Source organism: Hyperolius riggenbachi, chromosome 2 (assembly GCF_040937935.1).
Source record: "Hyperolius riggenbachi isolate aHypRig1 chromosome 2, aHypRig1.pri, whole genome shotgun sequence".
NCBI classification, from domain to species: Eukaryota; Metazoa; Chordata; class Amphibia; order Anura; family Hyperoliidae; genus Hyperolius; species Hyperolius riggenbachi.
In genome coordinates this window covers 128,562,304-128,574,059 of record NC_090647.1, presented here as the reverse complement: position 1 = coordinate 128,574,059, position 11,756 = coordinate 128,562,304, and the positions used below count along the sequence as shown (strand labels likewise).

At 42.6% G+C, this 11,756-nt stretch overlaps 1 protein-coding gene across 4 annotated transcripts in view; it reads right to left on the bottom strand.

The window, feature by feature from the left end:
* Window positions 1–2,238: 2,238 nt before the first annotated feature.
* CSRNP2 (cysteine and serine rich nuclear protein 2) overlaps window positions 2,239–11,756 on the bottom strand; it is a 66,401-nt gene continuing 56,883 nt past the window's right edge. For all 4 annotated transcript variants that reach the window (XM_068267394.1, XM_068267393.1, XM_068267396.1 and 1 more), the window contains one exon: window positions 2,239–7,458. In XM_068267394.1, coding sequence (XP_068123495.1) covers window positions 6,628–7,458 — 831 coding nt within the window. In that variant the 3' untranslated portion in view covers window positions 2,239–6,627. The remainder of the gene's footprint in view (window positions 7,459–11,756) is intronic.

Genomic DNA, 11,756 nt, shown 5'->3' with positions numbered 1-11,756 from the left:
ACTAAGTGTCACATTATGGAGGAAATGGCAAGAGGATTACTAGCCTTCCCCAATCACAACCAAGACATGACCTTGACTGTTTGGATTATCAGAACTCCCAGGGTACAGTAAGATATGCCAAGGTAATACAGTAATGTCTGATTCCTGTGAGCTAGTTATATTTAAGTATCACTAGGTGTCTGAAAGTACATGTTATAGGTGTGTGCCTGGGAGCTCCTCAGTCCATTATCTAGACTTGGAAGAGGCTTTGAACTCCAACTCATAGCTCTATCCAATCTCTTCATACTTTGTTCAAACCAAACCAGTAAAATCCTAATGTTAGTTGTGAATTTCATATAAAGGGAAAGGGAGGAACAGAAGACGAAAAAGAAGTCTAGATCTCCAAGTATGGATCTGACCCAGACATGCAGGCAGTGTGTGATACTGCACTTTAAAGTGTATACAGAGTTATTTTGAAATGTACTTTAATAACCAATTTTGCCTTCACATAAAGATGCAGAACAAATGAGTCAGAAAGTGAACTTGTTGGCTGCCAGTTAATCCCTTCAACGGTTACTACTAGTCTGACAAAGATTATAAACAATTTACCAGTGTTCCAGATGTAGGAGACTGGTCTCTACGGTTCAGGAAAAGTATTGCAGGTACAATTACTATAGCTGGGGGATACTAGGTGGGCAAGCTATGTGTTGCACCACAATTCATTCCTCACCTCCATGGCAGATGCAATTATGGTTCCTGCAACACTGCTGTGACAGACAAGCACTTTGTGCACACTACAAGCGACCAACATGTTCATTATTGTCTTACAGATTATTTTTGAAGATCAGACCTGCAGCTAGTTTGTGGTCCAAGGCTAGCTGGAGTGATTGTCTGTAATGGACTGGCACCAGAATGCCATTGTCTCATAAGGGCAGACCCGCAGCTGGCATTCTGCCACTGCAAAATAGTCCAAAGTCAACTGGTCAAACTTTTTCATTAGGGACGTTGACATAATACAAAAAAAAATTAGAACAAATTACACACCCTGCAATGCTTTAAGGAAAAGTGGCATTTTACAAACACACAGACTCATCACTGCTCAGCTTATGGCAGAAAATCCAAATATCCGTTCGCCTTTAACCAAGGCCCTTACATCCCTAACAGTGGAGTAAAATGGACATGGGATTCAAAGAAAAAAAAAATAAAAGATCTAATCAGTTTAACAAAACCAGACTGATGGGCATAATTTATAGGTATAAGCAGGGAAAGTGTCGCCTGTTGCAGTCACTATCCAGCTGATACTAAGTCGGGCTAAAAGGGCTTTGGTTGCCTAGCACAGTCTCTCCCTTCAGTTTTTATATACAAGGGCTATTACGGAGATTTTATTAATAGCTGTAGGTCAGTTATTTTTGATTGTACATACTTCCCAATAGCGCTGATTAGAATTGCAAAACTGGCTTGCAGAAGGTTATAATTAGCTGCCTACATATTCCTTATAATGGCTGGACTTGGCAGCCTGACACAAATCCTGCAGCATGGGTAGGAAGTGGATTATGGCTGGAATGTCCACAAGGCTTTGCTTTCCATGAAACTGAATGTTAAATCTGCTCACTGTGTGCCTGTCACAATAACACTTAGGAATCATTTGCTGAGAGGACACAGAGAAGTACCTCACACTAGCCAGACATGCTTAATACTTCAGTTTTACGACAGAACATGTATTTCTGTGTGGAAAACTAGAGAAATGAAACAGAATTTGAGGAACATGATGCAGAAGAACAGGCGGATTTTATGGCTGAGGTTTTCTCAATCACATCTGTACACAATACTCTAGGCCAGGGGTCTCAAACTCGCGGACCGCGGGCCATTTGCGGCCCTCGATACAATATTTTGTGGCCCGCGCCGGCAAAAGCTTCCTAATTGTTCGCTTCAGTGCTCCCAAGTAATCCGCCGCATCCCCACCGCTAAACAAGGGATGCAGAGCCCCCAAATCGCCCGGGGGCAATCCGCCGGCATTTCCTGGAAGGGGCAGAGCTTTCAGCTCTGCCCCTCCTGACGTCAATCGCAGCGCATCGCCGCCTCTGCCTGCCCCTCTCACTCTTCCTTCACAGAGAGGGGTGGGGAGAGGCGGCGATGCGCCGCGATTGACGTCAGGAGGGGCAAAGCTGAAGCTGAAAGCTCTGCCCTTTCCAGGAAATGGCGGCGGATTGCCCCCCGGGTGATTTGGGGGCTCTGCAGCCCTCGTTTTGCGGCGGGGACACGGCGGATTACTTGTAATGGGAGCATTGAAGCGAACTATAAGGTGAATTAGGCAAAATAGTTCGCTTCAGTGTGAATTTGAAATAAAAAAATCAATGCAAGGGGGGGGGGGGGGCTGGAGAGGGGAGGGGGGTACTGCGGGAGCTGCTGACTTTTTTTGTGAAATCCCTTATGCGGCCCAACCTCATCCTGACTTTGCCTCCTGCGGCCCCCAGGTAAATTGAGTTTGAGACCCCTGCTCTAGGCTAAGCAACAGTAAACACCAGATCATAAATATAAGTAAGAAGACTTGGGGTCCCCCATGAACCTGACCCCCAGCACCTGCAGGGACTGATCCACCTATAGTTTAGATTTTCCAGTTTTATATAATAGACCTGATATGATATTATACTGCATAATGCCAGTTCATTTACATTGTGCACACACCTGAGCACAATGTGTTTGTACATTCTCGGGAGTGCGTAGATTTTTGGTTCTGCATTTTTTTTTATTGTATCACCAGATGGCTACATACACAGATACTGGCAAATACCTCACTTATGAGGAACGATAGGTCGCCCATTAACGCTATGTAACAGACTTACATATTATATGTGAAAAAGGGACCTCTGAGTGACTGTTTGGTGAAAGTTAAAGGATGGCTATAATGATAAAATATTTGTAATGCTGAATATCATTTGTCAAACAGTATGCTTTACAAGGTAGGTACCTATCCTTGAGGGGAGGGGTGGGGATGGCTCTCCATTGTGGTGGCCATGCTGGGAGGGGGGGTTTGGGAAGGAGTGGTCGCCTGCACTTAGCTCTGAAACTGCTTTGCTGGAGGATTGGTTTGTCCCGTCCCGGGCACAGGATGTCTGCAGGGGGGCTGGTAGTAGCCCAGGTAAGTGATTTTTTTTTAAAGTCAATTAACGTTCACTTCAAAATATTAATAGCACCAGAAGCATCGGTTTTAGAGGGTGCTACACTGTGTTAGATAGCTCTAACCATCAATGCTTCTAGAGAAAATCTTAGGAATGCCTGTAATCCAAGCCACATCACCCAGCAGGCAACCTACGCGGACGCCTAGGGCCTGACTGGCTTCTCATCTCACCCGGTTCCCCACCTCTCCTTACTAAAACAGACAAGTGAAAATGGTTAATAAGATGATGAAGTCAGGTTGATGCACAGGTTTGGGTAATTTATTACTAATTTATGCAGCTTGGACCAATCACAGTGGGAGCTGCGTTGCGTTCCCTGTAATAAACAGGAAAGCTAAAGAGGAAAAAAGTTGCATACAGTAAATGAAAAGTAAGCTTCACTGCCACTGAACGCGGGCATCACACTGTAACTCAAGGTGTTGGGATACTGGAGTCTGATTGATCGCATCACACTAACTCCAGATGGAGGATAAACGTCCCTTAGACTTACAATTGCATTGCGATACTGTGCAGTACAATGCCTCAAGTTACATCGCACAGCAATGCCCCACTGTAAATGTAGCCTTATCCATCTGTCTGCAGCCCCTCTCCTCCCACTCTGTTTAGTCACAGTCACTTTTTATATCTTATTACACAATGGTAGGCTGATGGAAGAAGGATCAAAGTACTTTTACCAATGCAGACAAAATCCATTACCAACATAACTATATATTTATAGTTTGAGCAATATCGAATATTAAAATTAGTGATAAATGGGGGGTTAGGGGCGCAGGGTCAACATCCACCAGGTATAATGAAATATTGGCTACAATTCACTAAGATCATGCTGGTGATAAGGCAAGAGTAAACGTACCACCACACATCGATCTTGCCTTATGCCAGGAATACACGGTACAATTCGATTATGCCGCCCGATCGATTCCCCGCTCGACCCCGCGGGCGATTCTTTTAGCTTCTGCTCGTTTTCCTTATCTTTTCCCATTGTCCCCCATGTGGTATCGAGCGCGGAATCAATCGGGCGGTGATCGGACATGTCGGAAATTATCAATCGAGCCATCGAATGGCTCAATCGAACCGTGTATTCCCAGCATTATTAAGGTGAAGAGATAAGTTTTCACAGTGAGAGAGTTATCTTATCACTTCAATCCTTAAGTTACCTCCTCTGTAGTGATTTTCACATGCAGTTAATTAGCAGTCTGTCTTTAACTTTAGAATTCTGTAGTTATTTTAAGGATTGAAACCTTAACTTTAGAGATCTCTCCTTAACTAAAAAGAAACCGTGACCAAGAATTGAACTTCATCCCAATCAGTAGCAGATACTCCCTTTTACATGAGAAATCTATTCCTTTTCACAAACAGATCATCAGGGGGCTCTGTATGGCTGATATTGTGGTGAAACCCCTCCCACAGCGTGATGTGAGGACTATGGTCCTGGCAGTTTCCTGTCTGTGAACCTCGTTGCATTGTGGGAAATAGCCGTTTCCAACTGCCAAAAAAGCAAGCAGCATCTCCTTCCACTGACATCACCTGCCAGCAGTAAAAATGTCACCATGTGATAAATGTCAGAATGTAAATCAGGGAGAGGAAAGAATTTACAATGGGCAAGCACTGACTAAATCATTTATACATAATTATTGTAAATATGAAGCACTTACATTATGTTCACTTGAGTTCCTCTTTAAGACAGAAGAGTTAAGTTTAGGTTTGCCTGAGGTAATTAGTTTAGTGAATACTACATGCCTTATCATCATGGTGATAACACTAGAAACAGCCCAGAAACAATATTAAAGACAGGAGATAAGTTTAGTGAATTGAGGCCATTCTTGCGCATCTTACCTCACTATTCCTGTTCTGAACAACTGACATTGGCCAAAGCCATAACTCCACTCTTCACATTAAAGGGGAACTGGCTGTGTTCTACCATCATAAGAGCCTTTCATCAAGAGGAGTGCATTTACATGCATATCACCCTTAGTAAGGACCGACAGTAGGTAACGATAATGCTAAACTTTTTTAATTTACTGCTTCAGGACTGATAAAATCTTCATTAAAGTCAGCTTTGCATACATAAGCCACCATGGTTGGTGGAAGCAATGGTCCCCTGCCTGGAGCACATCACCCTAGAACTTGTGTACTACTCCTACTGGAAAACTAACACTAAAATAATAATAATAATAATGGATGTTGGATTTCACACTACACAATGTACCAGGTTAGTCAATAGAAAAAGAAGATGCATTGAACAAATATCTGTTCCAGGCTTGCTGTAGGTAGCAATAACTTTATTGGCTGAATCAAGTTGAGCCCACAGTTGAAATTCAACTTAGAAATGTCAGTTTGTAAATTTGCCAATAAAGCTAGGGTCATACCATATACTCCATGGATGGAACTGCAGTATATTAAAATACAGCAGTAACTACATTTTTTTTTAAAGGTTTACGAACAAAACCATTTACAGGTTGACCTTCATAATCTGGAAATAAATATAAGTTGGCATTTGGGAATTTTATAAATTAACAAAATATTCCAAAATAAAGCACTACATAAAGAAAACTGTACATCACATGAACACCTTGATTCTGGGAAGGCGGAGGATGGAGGTTGAGCAGAGTTTTTAACATTTATACCACAGTGCATTCAAATGGGATTAGTACATTTGAAAGTACAAGTAGTACAACTGTCCCCTTAAATAATCTGGGTTGAAAGATTAGCAGCGTTTTAAAGTCGATGAGAGTTCTGCAGGTTAGTCTCGTCTTGAAGTAAAGTGCTTTTGCACCATTATTTAAAAACTTAAACATATAGGCAGAGCATTTCTCAACTCTGAGATTAAAGTCTAAGCCTACTCAATAGCACCATATAACTTCTGGGCATAGCTTCCTAGTCTACACGAGGTTGAGCTCCCAGTCTTCCTAAGATAATTGGTGAAGTGAAGGTGGAGGAAAATAAAGAACCACGCACAGGAAAGCTGAGCCTGCCTGGTAAGACAAGCATGGCCAAACCCAAGTCCAGGCATATTTATGGGGGGTAGATATACATATTAAGTGCTGTTTGACAGTAAACTTCTGCAACAGGAGAAAATGGTGGAACTGTGTGCTTACTGCACACATAGTGGTCACCAAATGTTTAACTTAAGGGAAAATATTGCAACACAACCCAGCAATATGGCAACCATTGTTTCTATCAGGCTAAAACATACCCAAATGGTGTGGTAGCACAAGAGCATTATTGGCTTACGGAAATGTAAGAAAAAATTGAATGCGTTATACAAGAAGAACCATCTTTAGATAGGTTTTCCCTCCCTCTCAAACATCCACAAATTTTCTTTTCAGGCATAAGAAAAAAAAACGACTGTGAATGAAGACAATCCTAATATAAATACATTTCTCACAGGTGCACACATGTACGTTAAGGGAAAGGAATCTGTATAGATGGGAGACATTGAGAGGCTTGTGCAAAATAATTGCCAGAAGTGTCACATGGTCAGGGAACGCTCTGCAGAAAAGTGCTGGCCTGACCAGGGGCTCTGGCTGTCAGAATTTTCCTCTAGCCCACCTTCTTCACTCATACAGGTTTTAAGTGGCCTGCCTGTCTGTATTACCAAGTCAGAGGAATCCCCAGCAGGTTCTGGTATTAAGTTCTCCTCTTTGGAATAAGGAGTACAGTCCTCCGTATCTATTGGGATTGAGTCACTGGTCTCAATAGTGTCAGAGTTGATAGATTCTGTTAGCTCTGACCCTGTACTTAAGCTGGATGCATTGTGATCATAAAGGGACACCATGCTCTCATCTGTATAGTCTTGTGGTGAGGCTGGTCTACCAGAGTCTTCATCAGTATAACAGAGAACAGAAGGTACAGACGACAGCAAGATGGGACTGGCAGAGGAATGGCAGGTGGACGATGGCGAGATGGGTGTCTCCAAGAGACAGACCTCCAGACTCTCCACACTGGAGTCCAGACTGAGGCTAGAGCCGCTGGAAGTCTCTTCACCTTCATCAAGCAGCCTCTGGCGCTCCTCTGCACTTTGCAAGTGTCGAACAGCAGCCTCATTCTCCAAGTGATAGTTCTCAGCAATGAATTCATGGAAGTCCTGTGTCTCCTGATGCTGCTGGACAGTGAGAACGTCAGATGAAACCTCCTCTTCTGAAGGCTGAGGCCGTGGATGTTGGCGTTTATTTTCAAGCTCAAGTTTCATGATAGTGTGGAGATAATGAGTCCGCACACGGATAGGGTTGAACTCTATGCGACCAGCTACATTACTGCACCCGTCTCTGGAACATCCACATGGAAAGGACATTCGATCCACCTATTGAAATCAGAGGAAGAATAGAACAAGTGAGCAATGTACAAAAAACACCATCCATGCCTATTAATGTAGTACGGAATATGGCTCCAGTTTTGACACACAAATCTAAAATACACAGTAGTGCCTTACTGTTATGCTTATCCTCAACCTCTTATGACGTTAAAGGTAACCTGAAGAATTGTGTTGATGCATTAGGCATATTCGAATTTGAAACCTAGTTCCAAAATCTGCCGATCAGAACCTGAATCTTTGTAAAATTGCAGTGTAGGATGGGTGTTATCTCATCCTTGTTGCCATCTCTGTGTGCTGCCCTCCACGTCACGTTCCATCTCTCCTATACTTTTTTGTGAAGCAGGAAGTACGTGAAAGTTGAAACGTGACATGGAAGGAAGCACCCAGAGGCTGAGACATGGGTGTGCCAACACCCCCTGCCATGGTGTGCATGTACAAAGATTAAGTTCTGATTAGCAGAATTCAGAACAAGGTTCTAAATTCAAATTTGTCAAATGTGCCAACACTACTTAAAGTGGATCTGAGGTGAACTTTTACTCATTGCAGAATTGTGTTCCTTTCCTATTGTTTATAGGGCATTCCTCAAGCCAAATACTTTTTTGTTTTAATACTCTAATTCCCTATAAACTAAATAAACCACACCCGTTAGGTTTTTTTTTCACAGGCTGAGTGCTCAAGATACAGATAAGCCTGCCTCTGTGTAATGTTTACAAACAACATGGCTGCTGTTGTATCACAGGAAGAAATCATCATTTTCTATTAAAGCTGTTTGAAGCTAGATTTGCTGTGTAAACTATCTAAACTTTAGATAAGATATATAGACAAGTTACTTGTTATAGTTAGTTTTTCATCTCGGATCTGCTTTAAGAAAATTATGGAGGCTGCCATCTTCATTCTCTAACAAACAATGACTTCTGTGCTGATGCTGTTTCTCTAACACTTTAAATCACTGGCCCAGAATTAGTGATGGTCATGTCTATAAGAACTCATGGAGAAGTATGTTATTTGTTTGATCAGCTGTTAGATTGTCAAAGCTCTTATTTGCTGTGATCACACCCTGCTTTTAGCACATGATCATGACTAGCAAATCAGAGACTTGGATATCTATTACCTGATTAAACTGATCACATGCTTTTCCATGAGTTCTCCTAGACATGACCAACACTGCTCAGAATAAGCATGCAGATCTCAGATGCCTTTACTCTGGTCTGTCTCCATCAACTCCATGCTTGTTGCAGCTGTGTGACTGTGTGGCAGCTAAACAAAATCAGCATGACAGCCAGGCAACTACCATTGTTTAAAAGTTAATGAAGACGGTAGCCTCTGTATACCTCTCACTTCCGATTCCTGCAGTGAGAGTGATATAGAGGCTCACAAATGTATTTAAATTTAAACAAAAACATATCTTTCATGCTTCAATAGTGTCTGAATCACACACCTAAAACAAGCATGTGGCAAATTCAGTCACACTTCAGTCAGACATCTGATCTGCATATGCTTGTTCAGGGCCTATGGTTAAAAGTATTCGAGACAGAGGATCAGCAGGGCAACCAGGCAACTGGTATTGCTTAAAAGGAAATAAAATATGGCAGCCTCTATATCACTCTCACCTCAGGTTCACTCTAACAGCTAAAAATGTAGGTTTAAGGTTTTATTGTCTCAGCTGAGTGACAGCTTTTTAGCGTCCGACTTCAGTCAAACATCTGATCTGCATGCTTGTTCGGGGTCTATAGATAAAAGTATTAGAGGCAGAGGATCAGCAGCAGGATAGCCAGGCAACTGGTATTGTTTAATCAGAAATAAATATGGCAGCCTCCATATCCCTGCCACTTCAGCTGTCCTTTAAGAGTTAAAAACATAATAAGTAGATGGAGAAAGTGTGATCCCAGTTTGACTGCATTAGTTGCATGGTTTCTCCTGATGCGCAACCTAAACTGTTGAAATCAATATATCAGAAATAAGTCAAGAAACTAGCAGTTTTCTAAGGAAATAAACATGCAGTCTTCATATTTCTGATACAGCAGATGTTTAAGTAAGAGCAGGGGCATAACTATACTAGACCCCTCTCCCCCCAATCATGAGCAAGGGGGGAGGGGGGAGCAGGAGCTAGGGGACTCAGTCCTGTACATTGTTATGCAGAGCACAGGGTAAGCATTATTATACATTACCTGTTTCCGGAGCATGTGTCTCCTCCACTTCCTGGTTAGTCTGTAAGTGAGTTAGCCAGCCAATCTCTATGCAGGGACTCGAGCCGCAAAGTAACCAGGAAATAGAGCAGACACGTGCATCGGAAGCAGATAATGTATAATAAAGCAATGACGCACCGGAGCGCTCTGCATAATGTGCAGAACTGCTCCCTGGGTTTAAAGTGACACTTAAAGTGGACCCAAATTAAAAATACAAGATTTCAGAAATAAAATCTATTTTCTAAATTATAATAATAAATAGCAGCCTTTTTTCAGCTGCATGACGACAAATATAAAATATTTTTTTTTCAGCTGCATGATGACAAATATAAAATATTTTACATTTATTGGAGGAACCCCTCCCTTCCTTTCAAATTGCCGGGATTTTTCCAGCAAACTGGTGGAGTAGCTGGTGTCCAGCAATGGAGGAATTGCTAATGGCTGCCCCCAGTATAACCCTAGCTGCTATTATTATTATTATTATATAGCGCCGACATATTACGCAGCGATGTACAGTGTATATATACTGTATATTGTCTTGTCACTAACTGTCCCTCAAAGGAGCTCACAATCTAATCCCTACCATTGCCATATGTCTATATTATGTAGTGTTAGTACTGTAGTCTAGGGCCATTTTTTTTTTAAGGGGGAGCCAATTAACTTATCTGTATGTTTTTGGAATGTGGGAGGAAACCGGAGTGCCCGGAGGAAACCCACGCAGACACTGAGAGAACATACAAACTCTTTGCAGATAGTGCCGTGGCTGGGATTCAAACCAGGGACCCAGCGCTGCAAGGCGAGAGAGCTAACCACTACGCCACCGTGCTGCCCATGAAAAGAGAAGGGTGAAAAGAATGCACTGAAATGATCACAGGCTTGAAGGAGTGTTTATTTATCTTTGTATGTGTCAGAGAGGTGCAACTAAATATTTTTAATTAAAAAAATGTTTGGTTTGGGTCTGTCTAAGTAAAAAAAGAAAAAAAATGAGTTTTACTCACCTGGGGCTTTCCTCAGTCCCCTGCAGCTGATCGGTGCCCTCACCGTGTCCCTCCGATCTTCCTGTCCCGCCGGCGGCCACTTCCGGTTTCGCCGTCACCGTCCGTCAGGCTGGGAACGCGAGTGATTCTTCGCGCAGTGGCGGGATAGTGTAATGGTTAAGGGCTCTGCCTCTGACACACGAGACCAGAGTTCAAATCTCGTCTCTGCCTGTTCAGTAAGCCAGCACCTATTCAGTAAGGAGTTTCTTGGACCAGTCTCCTTAACACTGCTACTGCCTACTGAGTGCGCTCTAGTGGCTGCCTCGCAAGCGCTTTGAGTCCGACAGGAGAAAGACGCTATACAAATACTGCAATTAGTTCGCGTTCCCAGCCACAGTATCTCTCCCTATGCTGCTATTGTGGCCTTCCTTGCCACAATAGCGACGGGGACAGGAGGATTGGAGGGACACGGCGAGGGCACCGATCAGCTGCAGGGGGCTGAGGAAAGCCCCAGGTGAGTAAAACTTTTTTTTTTTTTTTTTTAGGACTTAAGGTTACCTTTAAAAGAAAAAAAAAATGGTCTGCACAAGCTAGATGAGTTGAACTGTTTATTCTGGACATATCCAATAGACTTTAATCACAACAGCTTACAGGTTTTGACAGACATGGTCTGTCCATAACATGTAATCCAGGAGTGCCCATTAGGTAGGTTGGGATCTACTGGTAGATCCAAAAGGACCTCTGTGTAGATCCCACACCACCCGCCTGAGTGAGGTAAGTGAGCGCCACTGCTGATTACAAAAAAACAGCTTGTGGTAATCACTGATGGACTGTCGCTGTGCTACAGTTGTGGGTTGCATCTGTAGGTAGATTCTACCAGTAGATCACTTTCAAGTTGTAATTTTTTTTTATTGGATAGGTCCAGGATAAACAAGTCGAACTCATCCAGTTTGTGAGGATCATCTTTCAATATATGCGGTGTTGATTGGCTGTCCTGGATCATGCTCGGCTGGTTGTCTGAGTTGGGTATAGAAGACTTTTTCTACTTTGAAAATGTATAGGCTTACGATTAGTATATTATGCGTGTGAAAAGGATGGACTGATAAGTGTGAAAAAACAATAA